Source organism: Podarcis cretensis, assembly GCF_951804945.1.
Source record: "Podarcis cretensis genome assembly, chromosome: 5".
In the NCBI taxonomy this organism is placed as follows: domain Eukaryota; kingdom Metazoa; phylum Chordata; class Lepidosauria; order Squamata; family Lacertidae; genus Podarcis; species Podarcis cretensis.
In genome coordinates, this window is record NC_137174.1 from 34,464,867 (window position 1) to 34,489,494 (window position 24,628).

Here is a 24,628-nt window from a genome sequence, read left to right on the forward strand (position 1 = left end):
GACAGAGGACGAGATGGTTGGACAGTGTTCTCGAAGCTACAAACATGAGTCTGACCAAACTGCGGGAGGCAGTGGAAGACAGACGTCCCTGGCGTGCTCTGGTCCATGGGGTCACGAAGAGTCGGACACGACTAAACGACTAAGCAACAACAACAACAACAAGCCAATACCGCTCACATTTCTGTAATCAATAAAGTTGTGGCCTAAAATTTTCCCAATAAGCTTAAACCAAAATTCTGTGTTCGTGTGAATTTTATTCTAACGAGGGGCTGGTTTGGGGGCCTTGCCACGCAAGTCAGCGAATGACTGATTTTTCACTGGTAGGACTTGGAATCATATCTCCAGTTCACAGGAAACTCACAAATCTTGACAGCTGCAACAGACTCCTTATGCACCAGAGGCCCTTGAAGCTGCTGCAGTTGAGATCCGTCTTATCCACTGCATTATTCATACAAATGCAGATACCTGGGAAACTACCATAAATGTGCAAAAAGCAGCTTAATGTCATATATAAACAGGGCCAAACTGGAAAGCCTAGTGAACAAATTTTTACTGCACAGTTGTTACTTGGCAAAATGCAATGTTACAAAGTGTGTAAAAACACAAAGTGGTGTAACAACACCAACAGCGTATTGTATTTAGTAGCTCCGTTCAGTGTTCCTATTTGGTTAACCAAAAAGGTTTTAATTAGTTTCAGCAGTAAATACCGCAAAGAACATGAAACCCACTGCACCAGCCATTTTTGTGGGCACAGGTTTTGTTTTGTTCTGTTTCCCCTATGCAAGTCGTTGGAGACAGCGGGGGGGGGGGGCGTGATGCAAGAATTGCCTTGGGGCTCCATGCCCATAGCAGCGGGTACTTTGAAGGCCACATGGAGCCTTTGATAACTGCCCCAATGAATGTCATGAACACATTCAAACCAATGAAGACAAGTGACTAGATTTTTAATTCTTTATTAGTGAAGCACTCTGTTACATCAGCTCCTAACATTCAAATGATAGACAACACTTCCTGCTAACTAGCTGTCCAAGGAACCTATGACTGCAGACGTGTCCCCCATCTCAGACAGTTGGAGCAACAGTGTAGCCCTGCCACCCTGCCTTCTTAAACCCCCTTGTCTGACATGGTCTCTTAAGCACCCAACAGCTCCAGCTGCTCCCACCACTTCAAGCCCCTCCTGGAGCAAGGAGACAGCAGAGGACTCCAAATACTCTTTCTGGGAGCACCACAGGCTCTCCAAACCCAGAGACCTCCTGAAGCTCTTCTCCTGCCTCCTCCTCCGCTACCTCTAGCTGCCTGGTCTCTTCCTGCTGACTCCCCACTTCCAACACCACCAGCAGCTGTTTCATGGGCAGCACAGAACCCCACAAATCACTGGTCCCTTGCCCTGAATCATTCTCCCCTCCTGCCTCCGTTTCCCACAAATTCCCCCACTCCTTTGGGCTCCTGCCCATCCCTGGCATCAAAGCTCAGAAGCAGGTTCAAAGCTTCTAGAACACCTTCTTCACTTTGAACCACTTTGTGGAAGCCGCAGTTGGTTTGGGAGGACGTCTTTGTCAAAAGCAGGAGAATGCCTCTACTGTTCTGTTTTAGATTCCTGCTAAATACTACATTTAAGGGGAAATTGTGAATGATCTTTAATAAAAGATATCAAATCCTCCAGTAAAATTTAAATCTAACATTGTTGTGATAGGAAGTTGAAGTCTGCTAAGTTATAGCATATGTGTTCCAAAGTGGCACCTCTAAATAAGCACTTCGCTGTTTATCTTCCTGTCATATTATATGACAAGTATATAATGCCAAACTCAGAAACCTGTTATTTAAAATGGTTTGGTTTCCCCACATTCCATTTCTGAAATTTATGACTCATTTTCCATACATGCTTTGAATCACACCAAGCTATTCTTGAAGGGGTACGTGTGTGCACATAAAACCCATGGGTTTTAAATCTTTTTTAAGGCAGTTCCTTTATGCGGCTGTACTGCTGCATTTTGACAGTAGCCTATATGTATTGCAACAGTGGGATTATAGTTAAAATGACTTCAGATTTAAAGCCTCTTTTTTTTAATCTCTCCAATGTACCACCTGTTAAAGTAGAATGGGAGAAGTTTAGCCATAAATCAATCACATGCATAAAGAAAAGTCCTATCTGTCTGTAGGTGGCTCATGCCCCAGGCTATTTTTAATGTAGATTTAAGAACTGATGAAATATGTACAAGCAAATGATGGTGATGATCTGTATTCATACAGTTTTTTAAAGGTTGTCACTCTCAATGAAATCTGTTCTTATCTGTGCCGCCGTTCAGTGCAGTATTAAAACTGTTGTGGATACATTGAAGTTGGTTGAAAACTAGAAAATGGCACCAGTCTCTATGATAAAATTGGAAGATTAGCCAATTTCTTACAGTCTAAAATACCTGCAGTCTAAAAATGGGTAAAACTTTCAAAAGGGAGGACAATGAAGTACGTAATGCCAGAGTTGTGGTACTAATCAGTTTTCTCAAATCAAATGGAAACCAATAGCCATGAAATTGCAGAAACTTCCCAAGAATATGAAACCCATTAGAGCACTGGGGTGGAGGAGTAGATGGCATACCTTTGCACTCTCAGCTGATGTAAGCAAGATCTGTGTCCTTATTCCAAACTTCAGATGCCTCAAACACAGATCTTGCTAGTAGTGTCCCTCCTTCGAGAACTGATGTTGGGGCAAAAGACTTGCTATATGAGAGTATTGAACTGCCTCCTCCTATACTCAATTTGCATGATTGTATATAAACTTGAACACTCCAGGAACACCTTAAGTCTCTTTACCAAAGTGAACAAAACCCAGATAAGTGGTGACTGCATATCCAATTGTGAACCAATAGAACATTTCCTGTTAGTTTCAATTGTTCTAGATTGTGCCTAAAATGTAGGTTTAAAAGTATTGCAAAATGATATGCTTGTGCAACTATATGCCATCTGTCTACCATAGGGCATTATTTTATAGGGATTCGATACACAAGTTAACCTTAGTTACTATTAAGTAGAACCCACTTTGTAAATATTCTGTTATAATGTGTTTAAATTTCATTCCAGGCACGTGTGAACCCAATCAATGTCACGCCAACTATACAAGCTATAGATCAGGACCGAAACATCCAGCCTCCTTCAGATCGGCCAGGGATCCTCTATTCCATCTTAGTTGGTTGGTATTTGATTACCTCACTATCTTTTACAATCAAACACTGTATTATCAGCAGGCAGGCAAAGATTAAGTGGGGTGCAGAAACCTAATAACAGATTCATGCTGTGTCTGGTGTGATAGCTGCTATTGTTCTAGGCAAGTGTTTTACTGTGCGGTTTCTTCTTGTGGTTGTTTATTCCAAATTGGATTGCTGCTGTTTGAAGATTTAGCTTTCTTTTGGAAGGGTTTTGTTTTTGCCTCAGAATAATGAAGCAATTACATTAGATGAATCCAATGAAATGCTTGTCCATATACATAGATTTTGCTGCTAGACTATGTTGGGCTGATAAAAGAAAAATAAGAGGCGTAACAGCAACAAAAACCCCTTATGTTAGATTATTTGGTTGCCATGATTGTTTTTTTGAGCATATGAAAAGTAGCTCATGAATAGTTCATAGGGTTAAGGGAGTGATAGTAGCTCAGCCATAAAGCTCATACTCAGAAGTCCTAAGTTCACTCCCTGGAATTTCCAGTGAAAAGGGCTGGTTAGAGATGATGGAGAAGACTTCAACTTGAGCCCCTGTAGAGCTGAGGTCAGTCACAGTAGGCAGTATTGGGCTAGATCAGACATGGGAACCTGTCACCCTTCAAATGCTGTGGGACTCCAACTACTATCATCCACAGCCAGTATGAGCAGTGTTTAGGACTTATGGGGTTTACAGCTCAAAAGCATCTGGAGAGCCACACATTCCCCAGCCCTGGGCTAGATGGACAAATAGCCTACCGTATTTTTCGCACCATAGGATGCACTTTTTTCCATCCAAAAATGAAGGGGAAATGTGTGTGCGTCCTATGGTGCGAATGCAGGCTTTCGCTGAAGCTGGAGAGCGAGAGGGGTCGGTGCGCACCGACCCCTCTCGCTCTCCAGGCTTCAGGAGAGCCCCACCGCCAGCCCCACAAGCTCGGGGGACAGCGGGGAGGCGGAACGCCACCATCCCGCTGTCCCCCGACTTGGTTAGAAGGCTGGCGGGGGGAGAAGCCTGCTCCTCCCCGTCGCCAGCCCCGCAAACTCGGGAGACAGCGGGAGAGGCGCAGCGCGCCCTTCCCGCTGCCCCCCGACTTGGCTAGAAGGCTGGCGGGGGGGAGAAGCCTGCTCCTCCCCGTCGCCAGCCCCGCAAACTCGGGAGACAGCGGGAGAGGCGCACCGACCCCTCTCGCTCTCCAGGCTTCCAAGGTAGCTGCCTGAACGCACCTTAAACGGCACCTTGTTTTAGAGCGGGAAAACAAAAGGGGGAAAATTCTCCCACTCTCTGCGCAGCGCTTCCTGCCGCTTCGCTGAAGGGGCGCTGGGCAGAGAGCAGAAGAATTTTTTCCCCTTGTTCTCCCCCCTCTAAAACAAGGTGCGTCCTATTGTCCGGTGCGTCCTATGGTGCAAAAAATACGGTATGTCCTTGTGTTCCTCAATTCCTCGTCCTCCATTTTAATTTTTCCCTGTTACTGTGGATAGCCAGTTATTGTTGTTTCTTCATCAGTGCACTGCTGGAGGTACCACAATTTCAGTGGGTGGCACTGTGGGTTAAAGCACAGAGCCTAGGGCTTGCCGATCAGAAGGTTGGCTGTTCAAATCCCCTCAACAGGGTGAGCTCCCGTTGCTCGGTCCCTGCTCCTGCCAACCAATCAGTTCGAAAGCACGTCAAAGTGCAAGTAGATAAATAGGTACCGCTCCGGCATGAAGGTAAACAGCATTTCCTTGTGCTGCTCTGGTTCGCCAGAAGCGGCTTAGTCATGCTGGCCACATGACCTGGAAGCTGTACACCGGCTCCCTCGGCCAGTAAAGTGAGATGAGTGCTGCAACCCCAGAGTCATTCATGACTGGACCTAACGGTCAGGGGTACCTTTACCTTTACCTGTACCTCAGATGTTCCATTGCAATGGAATAATTAGAGAAGCATCAGCATTTGCACTGATGCAAATTTAGCTGCTCAAGGGCATAAGTTGGTCATTCACAAGACCACCTGCAGCATTGAGCATCATGTCATGTGTGGATGTGATGTTGCCCCAAAGACTTGATGCAGTAGGGAGAGATGGGAGGGCTAAGTTAAAGAGTGCTGCTTCAGCTTCTGTGGCAGAAGCCTCTGCAGCAGTGTAAAACTGGGCTGTCGGGTAAGTTTGAAACAAAGGTAAACTACTAAATTGCATAGAGCTTATTCATGCTTGAACTGTCCAGTAACTGGGACATAGTGATTAACCGGAGGTATAATAGGATTCTGGTATGTGTGTAGGAGCTGAGACTATCACATATAAAGATATTCCATTTGGAATTAAAGGTGGGTCATTTAATTATAGCAAAGCAAGGATTCTAAAGCAGGGTGGAATAATTTGAATGAAGGCGGTTTAAATGAATAATAGAAATCAAGACTTAAATAACCGGGTTGGAGGTGGGGAACTGATTTGAATAACTGATTTAAATCAGGTTTTCCATGTTATACGCTGTCTGTTTTCTGAACTGTCTATTTTCTGGACAAACATGAGTACTAATTAGTTCCAATTAAAGCATATTGGTTTGCAATTAAATAAAGGCTTTATGATACTGAGGAGTGTGAGATATTTATCATGCTATCCTATGTCTTTTGTACTATCTTTTGAGTGTATATGTGTTTGTGTGAGAAAGAGAGCCTTTGTGCACACGCACATAATTGCATGATGTCTTTTGGATGCTCTCTGTTCACATCAAAGAACATTAAGCAAGACCAATTGCCTGATGTGCCAATCATCCTAGACTGGACATACACTATTTGATTGGAAGAGTCATGAATCTTCATAATTTGGAAACTGAGCAGTTTACAGTGCTCAGGTAGTTAGAGGGCATAAGGCAGGGAAGATGAACCCGTGGACCTCCAGCTATTGCTCCCAACAATGGCTGTATTTGCTGGGACTCATGGAAGCTAGAGTCCCAAAACCTCTGGAGGGTGACAGGTCCCCCAAGTGTGGAATAAATATTACTCAGGTGGGTTCAGTAGTTACTCCTAATGAGGTACAGGACGGAGTATCCTGGAACTTAAGGCCTATGGTGTTTTTGGAGTTCCTTGCTTCTGGTAGGAAACCCATACTGATAAATACAAAAATACAGTATTTATTCCATCTCATTATAATCCTTGATCTCAAAAAATGATATATATTTCCCCAGTGAACATGCAGGAACAAAACCAGTCTACAATGGTACATACGCTTCAGGTTACAGACTCCGCTAACCCAGAAATATTGCTTCAGGTTAAGAACTTTGCTTCAGGATGAGAACAGAAATTGTGCTCTGGCAGTGCGGCAGCAGCAGCAGGAGGCCCCATTAGCTAAAGTAGTGCTTCAGGTTAAGAACAGTTTCAGGTTAAGTACAGACCTCCGGAATGAATTAAGTACTTAACCCGAGGTACCACTGTATTTGCTGTGTTTCATTTAAAAAAATAATAATCACAGATTCAGTTTTTGAAACTAAGTTTGTATTAAATTCAGATTTCAGTTTAAATAAGCTTTTTTATATAAAAAAGAGACTGTATCATGAATTTTTAAAGAATCCAATTTAAATTTTAAAAATCAAATTTGAAAGTCACCCTTTTCTTAAGGTAAAGGTAAAGGTACCCCTGCCCGTACGGGCCAGTCATGACAGACTCTGGGGTTGTGCGCCCATCTCACTTAAGAGGCCAGGGGCCAGCGCTGTCCGGAGACACTTCCGGGTCACGTGGCCAGCGTGACATCGCTGCTCTGGCGAGCCAGAGCCACACACGGAAACGCCGTTTACCTTCCCGCTGGTAAGCGGTCCCTATTTATCTACTTGCACCCGGAGGTGCTTTCGAACTGCTAGGTTGGCAGGCGCTGGGACCGAGCAGCGGGAGCGCACCCCGCCGCAGGGATTCGAACCGCCGACCTTTCGATCGGCAAGTCCTAGGCGCTGAGGCTTTAACCCACAGCGCCACCTGCGTCTTACCCTTTTCTTACCCTGTCCTAAAAACTCTTGCTGTAGAGATTTTTGCTTTTGCTTTGACTTTTCTTCTTTTTCTTGTCTGTAAGATTGGATGCTACCATCTACAACATAATAAACAGTACACCGAGACACATCGATACAGTTCACCCAAATATTTAATTCTTATTGGTTGTATTGTCCAAAGTTTTCAAAACAGGGTTTCTAAAATTATGCAGTAAAACTAGTATTATTAGGCAATCAGCTATATTAAGGCTGGATTCCTATGCAGGGTCTCTGCTGATGGGGCTTGATAGCTGAATCTCTTCCCCTAGGGTTGAATCCTATTCAAAAGCAGCAGCAACAGATTTCCACTTCTGCAACACCCCCTCTGTTTCCTCTTCCCCACCCCTCCAAATCTTCCCCAGAGGGTTCCCCCAACTCAACAGGGAGCTATAGGGGAAAGGAGAGGAAGGGAAATCTCCATCCTGCTACTGCAAGTCTCTCGTGCTGATGGAACAGGTGTGTTGGATACTGCCTATACCTACTAAAGAGCCAGTGGGAATCATGGTCATGATCCTTTGATGCCCTCAGAGAACCAGTCCATTCTAGTGCAAGTCGAAAGGCAGCAGAAGTAGTAAAGAAGTGGAAGTAATAAACATGGTATGTTATGTTGTGAAAGTTAACTGAATGAAGGTAACCAAGGGTAATCAAGCACCATTTCACTGGTGACTTGGAAGAAATGTTTTATTAGGTTTAATTTCCTCACCAGGTTGTGTGTCTGGTGAGGGAGGTTTCATATCTACCTGGCTGAATCAGGGTGCTTTGTTAAATACTGTATACAAAAATGGCTGCTCCTCTCAACATCTAGCCAACCTGGGTACTTCGGGATGTTGTTGGACTCTAATTTCCATCAGCCTGACCTAGCATGGCCAATGGTGAGGAATGATGGGAGATGTAGTCCAACATTATCAGTAGGGTACCTACCATATTGGCATTGCCTGAGCTAGCACTTGGTTTTGCAACTTTCAAGAACTGGTCAAGTGTTGATTCCTGTAGCAGGGACTCATTGTGAGCTTAGGAGAAGCCCAGAAATCCCAATTTGAGGAATACTTTGATTGTGAAAGTCTTTGGAAAGACATGGTTGTCTTGAATTGTTCAGAGGCCATGTCCCAATACTCCGGCCTCCAACTGAATATAATGCCAGCCAGTAACTGTTTGCCATCTCCCACAGTGTGCTCTCTTCCAAAGCAAAAGGAAAAATGAATGCTGGTTTTAAAAAAAATGTTGTTCTGTCAGTGTGCTACAAACCATAAGCCTTCCAAGATTTTCTAGTAAGTGCTATGTCGTAATCCCAAACTACTGTTTTTCATAGAGAGTTCTGTTTTTATCAGCTGAAGTGGCATTTCAGCAGCACTTCCTTTTATCAGAGCATTCCAATAGGTGTCTGAGCCCTAGGAGATGATCATTTAAAATGTGGAGAAGATTACAACCCCTCTTATCCTTACTGAGCAATTTACGTAATTGCACGCCTAAGCGATTCAAGTACATTTTTCTGATCTCTTTCATCTTCCTTGCCACATATCCAGTTGCCCTGTAAAAACTAACTTTCTTTCTTTCCTTCCTTCCTTCTTTCCTTCTTTCTTTCCTTCTTTCCTCATACATTTCTGCTTATTAGTTAAGCCCCTGTTGCTGTTCGAATGTCTCATATCCTGATTGCTATAATATCATAGTCTGTCATATTTTGCTAAGAATAACAAGAAAATGGAGATGAGCAGACAGTTCATTATGCCACAGCTGCATTTGTAGAGCAGGAACATTTCAGGCTTCTCAGTCCATTTGATGTACTAATTATGGTTGGCTTGGTGCGTGTTCGCATTTCATGTAGCGTACGGCTGGTTCAGAAACTGGAAAATCCCCTGTGCAGAGAAGCCCCATGGAGGAAATAGCATCTGTGCCAGCTGTGTCCATTGTTACAACTGCCACTTCTCCAGAGCAATTTGCATGGGTGCAGCGGCAAACGTTTCCGGCCATCACTCTTTTCTGTGTTGTCATTGGGAAATGGCACCAGTTGAGTTTGTGGTGTGTGTGTGTGTGTGTGTGTTTAAAGGATTTTTTAACATGAATAAATTATGGATGGAGCATGACAAAGCATTAAAGAAGATAAGGAAAAACAATTGTTTGTGGTGGAGGGGGAGAAGTATCAATTTTTCAAAAATATCAATAACAGGTTCAAATAATTGTGATTAACATTAATAATAATAATAATAATTTATACCCTGGCTTTTCCAATGACAAGGCAGCTTGCAGATTAAAAATTAGAACAGCTAAAATATAGGGCAAAAACAATGATTGAAACACATTTAAATATTGATAGAATTAAAACTGTAGAGATAAATCTATGAAAACCATACGAATCATTAAAATAAAAACCGCATGGCACCAGCCCTTTCATTAAAAGCAGTCCATTCCCCAAAGGCTTTTGGAACAAGAAAGTCTTCTCCTGCTGGTGGAAAGACAACAAGGGGAGTCTAACTTTTCTAGGGATGTTAGCTAGGGATGATGGGAGTTGTAGTCCCAAAACATCTGGAGGGCCAAGTTTGCCTATGCCTGCTCTAACCACTACTCCACACAGGCCACAACTACTAGCAGGCACCTTTTCCTTATGAAAAGAAAGATGCTCTCTTTGGGGCCCAAGTTTGGGAATCTCAGTCTCAAGGGACTCTTGACTGACAGACTCAGGCTTGGGCAAAGGGACTAGGTTCAGATTCAGCATCTGCACAGCTTACATGTTCTTCCTGATATAGCTGGTTCTTTCCCACTGTTTCAGAGTCCTTAGCTGCTCTCTGAGCTGAAAAATGGAAGAGTGGGCAAAACCAAGCAAAGGGAGGTTGCATGAATAGAACTCCCAGTTCGCTCCTCTAACTCTGTATGCAATCTATTATTTGTTTCTGATTTAAATCTGTCTATCTCTGTTTCTGTCTGTAAATGCTGGTGGAAATACTGGTACTCATAGACTGTTTAATTCCAGCAATTTGTTTACATCGTACAGCTTCATCATTTATAAACTAATGTTTTCTAATGATCAATCCCTTCTCTGTGCCATAACTTAACATTGCCAAGGTGACAAGCTAGATTGAAACTGTAGGGGGATATAGATTGAGCATTTTTCAAAACACAATTCTATAGTGAATAGTCAGCAATTAAATTAACCTTTATTTTAATTTTAAACTGTTAGACTTATCCATACAAAATTGAATAATTCAATCCCACCTTATCTAAGAAGTTAACTGTACTCAGAAATAGCCAGTACTTATGAAGGACTATTTCAGATGCTATTTCCTTTCCATACTTGTATCCTTAGAACTGCTCTGCATAACAGATTTTCTAGCATTGCAACAGTCGGCCTTATTCTTGTCTGAATTTTAGCCACCAGACATACAGAACAATTGACTTACTGCTTTCGAGTATGCAATAGAATACAGCTGCTCTATTCCCTTTTCCATTTATTTAATTTCTACAGTAGCTTGATAGTTTCCATTCACAGAAAGGCATGGCTTTCATGCCACATTCTGACAAAGACAATCAGGACTCGTTTTAGCATACAATGTGAATTTCTGTAAGCTCTTTTCAAGGTTAGTCATCTCCACTGTCGGCAGTTCTGCAGAAAGAGAGAGGGGTATGGGGAGAGAGAGAGAGAAGATTGAGTGGCAAATCTCCAACGGGATGAGAATTTCCTAACAGAGCCCACACTTCCTGTAAGCTTTGGTGGATACAGTAGTGTTTTCCAGCTGAAAACACACAATTTACAATAACATCTATTTATTTCGCTTCTCATTATAGTAGCACTAACAAAGGCCAGCATTACCAATCATTGTATTATTAATACTTTCAGTATATACATCCATGCACCCCTCACTCCATTCTGTGCTAGCTTTGCATTCAGCTACAACCATGAGTTATTGGTTTATTAACATACCGCATCATACACTTTTTCATAGGCTTTCGTTCCCTATGAGCATAGTAAGAAGCACAATTCCAAAAGAAGTTTGAATGTACTGATGCTACATAGAGACACTTTTCTGCCTGTTTTTCTTCCACGTGTTCAGACGAGAGCCCACAATAGGTCTTGAATGTGTGATGGGAGGGTTTCAGGCAAGGAGTTAACCTCTGACTACTACTCAGCTTTCACCCAAGAAATAAATTGCAGAGAAATCAGCTATACCAGCCAAGGAATCCATCTTACAATTATAAGCCCATGTAATTATAGGCCAACAGTGATTCTATTCACTGTTCCTGATAAGAGCTTCTACATAAGGCCTGCTGCAGCTCTCAACTATTAGGAGACCTGCTCTTCCTGACTACAGAATCAAGAGCTGGAACTGATGCTGTAGGTACATCATGTCAGAAACACTGCTTTGGTATTCTTCCTTCGGGGGAGATCTAAAAGTCCATCTGGACAGATCCTGTGCCTCTTCCAGGGGTGTTGTGAAGGAACAGAATGTATGTCTAGCTGAATTCAGGAGGGCTATTTGGTGTCCCTAAAACTAAGTGCACCCAAAAGCGTTTATCAGAATGGTGTTTCACTTACCAACCCTAGGAAATTTTTGCCGTTTGATGCAGCCTGCAATACGTTTCATTACCGATCAAATCTCAGCAATCTATACTATCATTTCGCAACTAGAAAAGAAGACCCTCTTTCTGAAATGGAATCACTCTGTATGGAAGACCCTAAAGACAGCGATGAAGATAACTCAGTCTTTCCCTCTCTCTTATTTTTGTGTGCAATGGATAGAGACATTCATCTGCTCTGTGCATGGGTGAGCTCTATACACAGATCTCCAGCACAGCAAGGGGTATAATTGTTAAAACGCCTAAGTGCGGATGCGCTGGGAGAGATGGGGTACGCTGCTGTAAAGTAATGCTTCTAAGAAATTGTTCTATAAAATTGTTTCCTGCAGGAAAGAAGTAAGATTGTGTGAAAGTTCTCTCTCTTGTTACATTGCAAATAGATGTCATCTTTATTCTTGTTTGCATTCAGAGTTGTTATTCCATCCCTCCCCTTGAACAAAAAAAAGTATGTATGCATGGAGTAATAACATTTTTCTGCACTTTTCTTGTGTGCAATTTTACAGCTTTTGGAAATGCCATACATATTCTATGTTGCAAGGAGTAAGAATGTTTCAGGAACGTTGGGAGGAATTACAGGGGGGGAGGACTGTAGTGCAGTAAAGGAGCACATGTTTTGCATGCAGAAGTTCCCCAGATCAAGGCCCAGAATCTCCAAGTAGGACTGGGAAAGACTGCTGAAACCCTTGAAGGCCACTGCCAGTTGCTGTAGACCTTACACGTTGATGTGGAACAATGGCTTGATTCCATATAATGGAGCTTCCGATGGCTTGATATAAAAGCTGCTGATCAAGTGTTCTCCACTTCAAATATTAGCATGCTGGCATTTCTACTCATCTCTCTTTTATGAAAAAATAAAGTCTCTTGAGGCACCCCAAACCTATTAAACATGGTGATCAAGGTCAAAAAGAAAGAAGGGTTTCTTATGCGCAGCTCTATCAAATATTCACACTATGGTATTTCTTTTGTTTTTTGTTTTTTGTTTTAATTATTCCTTTATTGATTATTTGAGTTAATATATATTTAAAATAAAGTTGTGATTTTCCATGCTGATCCTTCTTCTCAATTATCTATTCAAACCTCGCTGTCTTTTTGCAGGGACTCCTGAGGATTATTCACAGTATTTCAGTATGAATGCGACAACTGCTGTACTCAGCCTCCTAAAGCCAATAAACAGGGATTTGCACCAGAAATTTGATTTGGTTATTAAGGTAATTTCAACTGAATTCTCATTTCCATGTGTTTGTACATTACTAAGTAGCAGTGTCCATGGAGAATGTGAGGATTCCTTATACAAAAAAGGGAAACGTCAACTTATAAACAAAGATTCTTCTAGCAGTAAGGTGTAAGTTTAATTCAATGCCATATTAGAAATAACTGGTTTATATCATTGTAATTGCTTTGACAATAATGTTGCATGGGAGAAAACACACTGAAATTGGCATCCAGCAAACATTTGCTGGCATTTAGTTTCACTTCATTACGTTCAGTGAACCTTCTGTCCCAGATCGGTCTTCTCCATTATGATGTTTTGGATTAAAATTCTCATGATTCCTGACCATTGGCCATGCTGGCTGGGACTGGAGTTGCAGTCCAAAATATTTGGATGGCACCAGGTTAGGGAAGGCTGCCCAATGTTTATGCATGTTAACTCAGAAGCAAGTCCCTCTGAGATCAATTTTACTTGTAGCCCAAGTAAACATGTACAGGATTACCAAAATCAAAATGAACTTTTTGCTGGGTTGTGCCTGAAATATTTGCTACAAAATGTAATTTTTACAACTACCTTTATATATTGCAATAAATTTTACTGACCATAATTCAGTACAAAGTTAGACATTATTAAGCCATTCAAAGGACTTCCCCACACCTAACGTTAGTTAGTCTCTTGTGGCTACCATGTTTTGATTTTCTGTCTTGAGGAGCTGTGTTTTTCGGAGAAAATACAAACCCCAAGCTTTGTCTGAGACATGCCTGAATATATTTTTTCTTTGACATTTATAGATTTGATTTCATGTGGAAGACTGTGTGGGATTTAAAAACTCAATATTTTAAGTAACAAACTAGAAGTTTCATTCATTCATTCATTCCTCTGAGAGGCTTAGCTTGCAATTCTGTATATTCTTAGTTGGGAGTTAGTTACTCTGAATTCAATAAGACTTATTCTGAGTTGACATACATGTGATTACAGCTTCAGGCAGCCATTTCCCCCAGTAGATAGCACTTTTTCTGTTGCCATTTCACCATGGGCTCTGAGCACTTGTCAGAGAATCCAGCCTACCCTAGATATTCATGCTTTATGAAAAGACCCTGAAATCACAGTTGCTGACAAAATGGAAGTTAAAAAGTTCATTGTAACTTGGGATTTCCCCCTGCAGACAGCCATGATGAATCTCATTCTGAATGTAGTGGGAACAGTTCTTACCTGTGTCTACTCTGAGGCTGCAGTCCTATGGTCCCTGGGAGGATATCCTAGAGGCCATGGGATGTTTTTATCTCCCTCTCCAACAAGAGGGAGAGGAGGGGGTACACCCTTTAAGAGGGATCTCCAACCTTGTGTGTGGTGGGATAGAGTGGGAGAAAGCTTGGCTCCAAATTATTCAGAGCATTCCTAGTCTTCCAGCACGATCCCCAAATGAGGCAATGGTCCTGAAGTTGCCATGTGTATTTCCCCTGTCAGTAGTAAAGGGAAGAAAGAGGGCAAGCACTTTTCCTCGCTCCTTTATACATGGCCACTACACAACCAGCAGCATTTTGCCTTCATTGCCCCCTCCCCATAGATCCTACAGTAGGATTGTTTTGTTTTTTAATCAGGTAGTTGTTCATCAGTATATTCTGTCAAACCCATATAAGCTTCAAGGGACACCAAGTATATACTGTCTGTATCAATGGTTTTATGCTGTTTAAGGTGATGATTACCACCTGAGTATGGTAAATATATGCACACTTTCTCTCTCTCTCTCTCTCTCTCTCTCTCTCTCTCTCTCCCTTCATGTGTATATACATATAGAACCATATGCTGTACTAGTTTGCTTCCATATGAATATTTGTTAAGGAATGTGACAGCTATTGATGCCACTAATTATAGGGAATTTATTGAACAATTCATTTTCATGCCTTAGTTGTTAGACTACTTCTCTTATTTGAATGCTTCAGATGTGCATAGATGTTAGTTAAGACAAATGCTTTCACACATTTGAGTGCTCAGACCCACATTCACAAATACCTGTTAGTTTTTACTGGAAAAAAATAACTGGGGATTGGTGCTAAGTAACTCTATAACAATCTTTAAAAGAAAAAAAACCCACCAATTTCCCATGGCCACATTGTAGTACCTTAATAACTGGCTATATTATTAATGGAAATTTTTACAGGCATTATTAGATTCGAATTACCATGGTTGGTGAGTAGTTGAGTGGATAATAAGCAAGGGTATCAATCTGTAAGACTAATAATATGCCACATGCTTGAATAGTATCATTTAGCACAACAGTGTCGAAAGTTCCATTAAGCTGGCAAGATGTGGCAAATTTGCTTATCTGGGCTTGTGTTTTGTAGTGTGTAACTCAACAAAATATCTCTCTTTATATCTGAAGGCAAACCTATTCATAAAGCCAAATAGCACCAGCATTAATAAGTTTTCTGTACAAATTTTAATGATACTGCCCAAAAAAATTTTTTCCATCCATTTCCATCTTAAAGTTTTTGTCCTTATCTTGGGGAAAGCTTCTACCCTACTTCCATTACAAGTTGTTGCCTTGAATTTATACTTCATGTGATAAATTATTTTGGATTAATTTTCTGTTATATTTTTGTGAACCTCTGCTGTAGTATTCAGTGAATGAATAGTGCTATAATTGTGTTGAAAAGCAGATGTGTAAGCTCACTTTTCAATGTTTTCTTTGTTGGGAATTATACTAACAGATATCTCAGTTAACTGAGTGCCAATCCTTATATAGGCCAAATAGTACCATAACTTGGTGGAAGAACAAAGGTTTGCAGAAGTGTGTGTGTGGGAGAGAGAGAGAGAGAAAGAGAGAGAGAGAAGGAAATGGTCTGGCAAAGTTTGAGCATACCAAGAGGTCATGGAATGCTGACTGATTGTTGGACGGGATAGAGGTAAGGAATAATGGAGCAGAGTATCCTGAAAGGAAGAAGGTGTCAACCAGCTAGTAATGACTTGAGTATACTGCAACATTTTGTTGCAGATCCCACTTGTATTATTCTTAAGATAGTATAGAATAATTCTGAGCCTTCTGTGAAGGATCAATTGACCATAAGTCAATGATTTTTTTTTTTTAGAATTATTCTCTGTGTACAAAACTTGGTGGCTCTAAGTAGTTTGACTGGTTCCTTGCTTTGTCGGGTTGGTGACAGGTTAAATAAACCCCCTAAGCACTTTTCTCTTCTAAAACCACTTTTCCATTAGGCAAAGTGAGGTTGCTAACAGGCAGTTGATCTATTCTGGGGTATCATGAAAGGTTAGGAAATTGTTAGCTCCTTAATTTAGTTTATTTTTTTTACTCTTGGAGTAGTGCCTGTATGCTTCTCTGTCATATATACCAAAATAACCTGGCCAGCTTTGGGGACTGTGCACCTTGACTTGTTCTATCTTGGACAGGAAAATGCCTTGGGCCAGCCTGGGATGATGGATAGCCTGTGTGGAACACAGTGTGAAAGCTGCTCTATCACTGCAGCCCTGAGCCTAAGTAGGATAAACATGTTACTTCAGTTGAATCAGCCCATGAATGCATGATGCCATGTACTAACACATCAGTGTGGGAGCATGACAAACTCCCAGGCTATTGGCATAGAGCAAAAACCACAACACAGAATGAAAAAGCCATACTGAACGAGCATCTTGTTTTATAATAAAGGCTTACATAGATTGGTGAAAATTTTGCTACTGGGTTGCAGCCAACAAATTTCAAAACATGATAAGAGTTTCCATTACAATTCTGATTAACAATGTGTGTGTGTGTGTGTGTGTGTGTGTGTGTGTGTGTGTGCTGTGCTTTGCTTTGCTTTGATAATCCATGATTATTATGTGGGGCTGGGAAGGGAAAAGGCAGTGAACTGTTTTTAGCTCCTTTCCCTTTGCAGCTTTAGGTCTGTGAGGGACTCCTGAACTTAGTTAGTAACAATGACCCCTACTTAATTGCACTGGCTACCTAATTAAGGTTGGATTTGGTTGAGTGGCGAGTGAGGTAAACTGAAGGAACAGGTGCAAAGGACCGCTTTGCAAAGGAGGGCACCCTGCTTACTTATTGTGAAAGATACAAAGGCAGAATCATTAGATTGGAAAGGATACTTTGCTTTACATTGTCTCTATTGCTTGTGTTTTAAGGCTTCCAAATTTCCTTAATCAGATTGATTAATCTGACCTCTGATTATTATTGTTAATTTGTACAGAGCCATCTCTGCGCAGAGTCCAAGAGAGCAACTCGCTGCCCAAAGGAGCTTACAGTGTAGAGTTCAACACAGGGCAGATAACACAGGAAGGGTCAAGAACCGGAGGCAGTGATAAACTAGGCAAAAAGAATATGCATTTGACATATGCTCTTGCTTGATTGCAAGCTTAGTTTCAGTAAGACATGAGAACTAGTGGGGTTTGCCCAGCCCAAAGGCTTGACAGAAAAGTTGGGTTTTGAAGAGGGATTTGATGGAAGTAGGAGAGGTGTCCTCGTGCAGAAGTTCTGGGAGGCACTTCTGAGCATGTTAGGCAGCAAGAGAGAGAGATGGTTTGAGCACATGCTAGCTTTTATATATCTGCAGTGAATTTGACCTATAATAATAATAATAATAATAATAATAATAATAATAATAATAATAATTACTTATATCCTGCCCATCTGGCTGGGTTTCCCCAGCCACTCTGGGCACTTCCAACAAGAGATTAAAAATACGTTAAAACATCAGTCATTAAAAACTTCCCTAAACAGAGCTGCCTTCAGATGTCTTCTAAATGTTAGGTAGATTAGCACTGTGGGTAAAAATATATGCTAAGTACTTAGAATACTCAGAAATTGCCATAGTAGAACTATTGGCATATAGGCTGGCTTAGAGAGGAAAGGCCCCCTAATGAACAGTTCTTACATCTTGTCACCCATAAATATGCTCAGGATATATATAGATATATTATATTCAGCATTAGTTGACCCTTCTGTCAGCATTTGATCTTATTAGTATAGGCAGAAAGGTATAAATTCAGCCAGATGAATATTGATTGGAGACTTTTTGTTTCTCATCAAAGCACAAAACTTCCTTCAAGGTCAGGCTTGAAGAGCAATAAAAGCATTCTACCCTGATCTCAGGAGGCATTTGGCAAGGATAACTTTTGGCCAACACCATGGCGGGATCCCAAACAGGATTAGGACCACTGTTTTCCTACTGGAAATTGACACCCCCATCTCACATCTGCTACTTGTCCCCCTGAAATGTGCACCATTTCTCCTCCACTGCAGTTTTGGTGTTATATTATTCAACAAACATTAATCCTATGTTTTGGACTCTAAGCAGTGGTGCGTCCAGTCTTAAAGAAAACTTCATTAGATCCCTTAGACCAGGGGTGTCAAACTCAAATTCTTCGGGGGCGGCATCAGCAGTTTGGTCACCCTCAAAGGGCCGGTTGTATCTGTAGAACTTACAGTACAGGAGAGAAGGGTTCAGGCAGCCGTTGGATCTGTCACATCACAGCATGGCATGCGCTCAATATAAAAACAAATGGAGGTTTCCTGAATGCGTGTAAAGTGGAGGTTTCCTGTGTAGAACGGCCAGCGCCGCTAGAGGGCAGACGTTCTCTGGCTTGTAGGCTGCCGTGCATGCGCTGAAGAGGCGGCTTTCTTGTGTCTCAAAAAAAAAAAGCGAGAATAAAAGGTGAAGGCTGGTGGCCGGTGGCGGCTACACGGGCCACATGGCGAGGTCTGGCGGGCCGGATTCGGCCCGCGGGCCTTGTGTTTGACACCCGTGCCTTAGACCTATCCAATTACCGCCCAGTTTCAAATCTTCCATACCTGGGTAAGGTAATTGAGAGAGCGGTTGCTGAACAGCTTGGTAGGTTTCTGGAGGAAACATCGGCATTAGATCTATTTCAGTCCGGTTTCCGTCCTGGTTTTGGGACAGAGACGGCTCTGGTTGCCCTAACAAATGATCTCCGTAGACAATTGGATTGAGGCGGGTCAGGACTGCTGATCCTTTTAGATTTGTCAGCAGCCTTTGACATGGTCAGTCATGATCTTCTGGACCACCGCCTCGCAGACGTGGGGATACAGGGCATAGCCCGTAACTGGTTGTGCTCTTTTATCTCTGGTCAGGGACAGAGGGTGGCACTAGGGAGGGAAATGTCATCGCGCCACTCCTTGGTGTGTGGAGTGCCGCAGGGTGCAATTCTCTCCCCGATGCTTTTTAACATCTTTATGCACCCCCTTGCCCAGATTATCCGGAGCTTTGGGCTGGGTTGTCACCAATATGCTGATGACACTCAGCTCTATCTGCTGATGGATGGCCACACCGACTCAGCCCCAAACACACTGACCAGATGCTTGGAAGCTGTGGCTGGATGGTTTCGTGGGAGCCGATTGAAACTAAATCCTTCAAAGACAGAGGTCCTATGGCTAGGTCGGGATGGCATGGGGATGAGGGACCAACTCCCTTCTCTTGCGGGGCCCCAATTAGTGCCATTGCCTTCCGTTAAGAGTTTGGGTGTAATCCTTGACGCCTCCCTTTCCATGGAGGCTCAAGTTACAGCAACAGCCAAGGCGAAATTTTTTCACCTTCGCCGCATCAAGCAGTTTGTCCCTTACCTTTCCCGCCCCAACCTGGCCACAGTAATCCATGCGACGGTCATCTCCAGGCTTGACTAATGTAATTCGCTCTACGCGGGGCTGCCCTTGAAGCTGTCCCAGAAACTCCAGCGGGTACAGAATGCTGCAGCGAGGCTCCTCACGGGGTCTCTGCGATGGGAGCATATTCACCCAGTGCTTTTCAAGCTGCACTGGCTCCCAGTGGAGTGCAGGGTCAGATTTAAGGTGCTGCTTTTGACCTTTAAAGCCCTTCACGGCCTAGGACCCTCGTACCTACGGGACCGCCTCTCCTGGTATGCCCCACGGAGAGCCTCAAGGTCCATAAATAACAACACCATAGTGGTCCCGGGCCCTAAGGAAGTTAGATTGGCTTCAACCAGAGCCAGGGCCTTTTCAACTCTGGCTCCAGCCTGGTGGAACACTCTGCCTCATGAGACCAAACAAATCAAGGTTGGGGAATCTATGGCCCTCCATATATTGTTGGACTCCCACTGCCATCTTCCCCAGGCAGCATTGGCAAAATTGAGGGTGATGAGAGTTAATTATATGGAAGCTTAAAGGCAAATACAACTAAAATGCTATACAGTTTCCTATTCCTGGCACTTTTATTGAAGGAGATCTGTTTACTTTTTTTTTTAAGCAAAACAAAAAACTCATAAGCCTTTGCTGCTGTTGATGCAAGAGAACAACATAATTATGTCATTCCTGCCCTCTGTACGATAAGTCAGCCCTTAGTATTGTGTCCAGATAATTTTGCCCTCTTATAGCACAAGGAAAGGGAGATGTTTAGATCAGCACTGAATTTGGGCAGCAAGAAAAGAAAATATATATTTAACATAGGTGTCTGTGTATGCATGTGTTTGTGCGCACGCACGCATGCACCCACGCATGCACGCACCCCCCCCATATTAAATACTTGCACAATCTCATCTCATGAAAGTGACAGATTCATTACACTGATTATTTGTGGTTAAATGATCTCTAGTAGTGGAGGAATTGAGTGTAATCAATTTTCCTCTAAGTATGTTTCTGATTGACACAGATTTTTTAAAACCTGGCCATCCTATCTGCCTACCCAGCCCCACCCTCCTTCTCTCTGTGTGCATAGATGTAGTGGTGAGGAAGTAGGAAGAGTTCAAAAATACCATATCAGCATTTTCTACCTATTTCTGACACAGCTGGTGTTTAATTGGAGTAGACTTTGATATTTAGAATTAATGGTTATCCTTTAAAATGAACGAGGTGGTGTTTTTTACTACATAATTTAGAATGTGCAGCCGTGATGCAGTCAGTAATTTTTTCCTTACTCGCCAAGGAGATATTTATTATTTGATGGGTGATGCTGAGATTTATAGTGATAGGATGGAATCCTAAATAGGCTATGAAGTTTCTGGCATCCATCCCAGCTCCCAAGATCCAATTAGGCCTGATCTCAATCTTTAATTGGACTCATTTTGACTTGCCCCTTCGACAGTGCTCGACACAAGACCCTCAGTGTTGCTGCCCTCTATTTCCCTAACACACCAAGATAGGACAATAGTGACCAAGGTTCAACTCGGGTGCTGCATTTAAGGTCTCCATTAGGCCCTAGATCCTGCCATGAGCCGGTTCAGAACTGAAGAGAAGCCGAGCGGTTCAATCAAGAAATTGTGAAATGAACACAGTACTTCCAAAAGAAAAGTTTTCATGAAATGGAAATTTGGGAAATGTGGGTAAATTTAACCTTTGTACAGTAGGTTAGTTTCTGCACACACTCACACACTCCTTTTTCTCTGTAGACTTTTCCACTCGCTACCATGTCCACCAGGACAGTATGTCCTTGGCTCTTAAACGTAGTATTGGAGTGATAAATTGGTCTGATCCAGCCATACATTCCTTAAACAATGTGATGCTGTTTTGTATCCCATTCCCAATCTGTGTTACAGAAACAAACTTGTGCAGATTAACCCCCATTCTCCCATTCATACACCCCAAATATTCTTGGAGGCCCCTTCAACGCTCTAAAGCACAGGTCAGCAACCTTTTTCAGACCATGTGGTGGGCCAGACTATACTTTGCGGGGGGGGGGGAGGGAATGAACGAATTCCTATGCCCCACAGATAACCCAGAGATGCATTTTAAATAAAAGCACACAACATTCTACTCAAGTAAAAACACTAGGCAGGCCCCACAAATAACCCAGAGATGCATTTTAAATAAAAGGACACATTCTACTCATGTAAAAACACACTGATTCCCGGACCATCCGCGGGTGGGATTGAGAAGGCTATTGGGCCGCATCCGGCCACGGGCCTTAGTTTGCCTACCCCTGCTAGAGCTGGGGCCTGAAAGTGAAGGGGACCGGGAAAGGGTATAGAAGCCCTGTTCCACAAGCACACGCCTGATCACACTACATGGGATCTTTCTTGGGGCTTCAAAATGACAATGACCTCTGGAATGTGGTGTCTTATGCACAGTCCTTCCTTGAGTGCAATGCTTAATAGTATTTGGTTATTTATTTATAAGAATAAATGTTTTTGCCAGTTATGGTTATTTAACAATTTGTTATTACTGTGTGTGTGGTGGCTGGTTGGTTGTTTTTTAACATTTGTAATAATGTTTTTGGAAGCTGGCTTGCAAGGGCCTCCTAAAAGACATCTTACGAATGTTTTTAATTAATAAATAAATTCTGTTGGAGTTAATAGCCCTACTTGGATGGGGGCTAACTTTACCAGTAACAAACACACTTTTTGCTTTTGTAGGCAGAACAAGACAATGGTCATCCTCTTCCAGCATTTGCCAATCTACATATTGAAGTTCTAGATGAAAACAATCAGAAGCCTTACTTCACAGAAGCAGCGTACGAGGGCTTTATTTTAGAGTCCTCCCCTGTGGGTACAACGATCTCAGATAACCAGAACTTGACGTCTCCACTGCAGATCATAGCTTTGGATAACGATGTAGAAGAGGTTTGTGTTTTGCATTGTTAAAACATTCAAGTGTGCTCTGTGAAATGCCATATTTGTCCATAAACGCTGGATGATTTCATAAATAGATTTTTAAGAACCCGATTGCACCAAGGTTTACCAGTGTAACTGCTGCATGTGACACACACAAAATGTGGGTTAAAATAAATATCAGAATTTTTGGAAACAGTCCTCAACAGATTACTTTCCCACAGTACAAAGACTGTTTCAGGCTAATCTCTTGTTTCTGTGATCCATTAAAAAGCAGTGAAATATTTTCTCTAGTGGTTTTTGCAACTGAAGTGATTCAATTCCAGGCTAGAATGGCAATAATGTACTTGAAGGGGCTCTGATTCAGGGTTTTTTCTGATTAGTTCAGGCCATTAGACAAATTCAGGCAGGAATGGCGAACGAAGTTTAACAATAAGGCTTGATTAACCATTAGGGTGGTTAGCTAAGGAAGTTTTGAAATTCCATCCATGGTAGTAAAAAGATATGTTTTTGCCATTTAGAAGGAAACAAAACATTGTGTAGAAGGCAGATCGTAATATTCTTCATGATAAAGTCTAAAGTGATACTGTGGATACCTGGATGCTTTTTCACAGATACTGTGGATGCAGCTTCACAGATTGTCACCACCCAATCATAGCATAGGCAGAATGGCTAGATGCAGAGGACAGGACAGGACCCCGGTACTTTCAAGAGTTCTACAGAGGGCATACACCTTATAATGTAGTTAGAAAAGTTACTCTTCTCATGTTTTACCCCATAGATTGGTCTCCACCAAGCCTCCACTCTTCTCTGTCTTGTGCAAGCCTCTTGAGGTCAGCATATGTCTCCTCCCCTTTCTCATACTTAGTTTATTTTATGCAGCCATAGCTAGATGCCTTCCTGTTCTACCAGTCCCCCTTCAATTATATCTTTGACAAGTTCCCTGTTTATTTATTTCTCTATTTTAGAATGTGCTCTATTGTACTCAATTGCCTGCCTCTCAGTAGTGAAAAGCCACACCTGCTCGATTCCCCTCTATCCTCCTTTACATCTAACTAGGCCAATCTAACACGAACTAGCATACATAAGGATCAATTCTGAAAATGTGTAAAATAACAGGTGGTTTATGAGTGACTTTTTTTTATAAGCAAATTGCATAACCCATGCTGAAATGAAGCCTTATGAATATTGGAAGGAGTGAAGAAAATGAGATGGTTATGCTTAGACTTTCATTTGGGATAAATGCAAGATGAGATGTGTTTCAAAAGCAGCATGTGGTTCTTGGTAAGGAATGGGTTGCTATCCAGAAAGGCAGGAGAGATCATAGCACAAGCAGATATTTCATGACTTACTGAAGGGTTTTAATATAAAAATGTGATGGGCATGTTCCAGCCAAAAGTGGGCACTTTCAAGTCCAATAGATTTGAACGAGAGAATTAAAGTTGAGTTTAAATTTTGCCCATTGACATGAGAATTTCTAGATACTTAAAAGATTCAGGGCACACGTTCATGACACAAATTCGCACATAGTATATGCACATAGAGCAAATCATATTTATGATGCAAATTTAGACAGACTTTCAGAAGGAAAAACAAAAATCCAGCTTTAGTTTACTTTGAGCTGTGGGATAAAAACAGGATATTCTGGACCTGATACATTAATTTCCCACTGAGCAAATTAAGAGGTTAGGTGGGTGGAGTCTTACTGGCACTGTTCTTTTGCCGCATCTCCCAGTGAGTAAATTGTTTTTCATGTTTAAAAAACAGAGTAGGGACAGAATCCACTTCAAAAGGCTTGGGGCTTAGGCCTAAGTGCCACCTGCTAACAGTGCTGTTCCTTGCGGAAATCTATAGGACCAGGATCATGCCTCACTTTTTTATGGTGTTTTTCTTCATACCATCACAATCTTCCGGAACCTTGAAAGTTGTTGCTGCAGTTCCTAAAAGTGCCTGGTGCATGATCTTCAAATACACATGCACACAGCATGTGGAGCAACTCTCTTGATGGATGCATTATTTACTAGCAGCTGGCATCTGATGACCATGCCATACAATGTGGTCCTAAGGTGGAGACATGTGGGAATAGGCAGCTGGGATGACTTCCAAAATGCCTTGTTTCCTCTTGTCTGATTTTACCCAGGTT

General features: G+C 42.1%; 1 protein-coding gene across 19 annotated transcripts in view; it reads left to right on the plus strand.

Annotated features, from left to right (window-relative positions):
- Positions 1-24,628, plus strand: part of PCDH15 (protocadherin related 15) — a 647,566-nt gene that overhangs the window by 442,903 nt on the left and 180,035 nt on the right. For all 19 annotated transcript variants that reach the window (XM_079976223.1, XM_079976213.1, XM_079976221.1 and 16 more), the window contains 3 exons: positions 3,079-3,187; positions 12,846-12,958; positions 22,291-22,497. In XM_079976223.1, the coding sequence (XP_079832349.1) occupies positions 3,079-3,187; positions 12,846-12,958; positions 22,291-22,497 (429 nt within the window). The remainder of the gene's footprint in view (positions 1-3,078; positions 3,188-12,845; positions 12,959-22,290; positions 22,498-24,628) is intronic.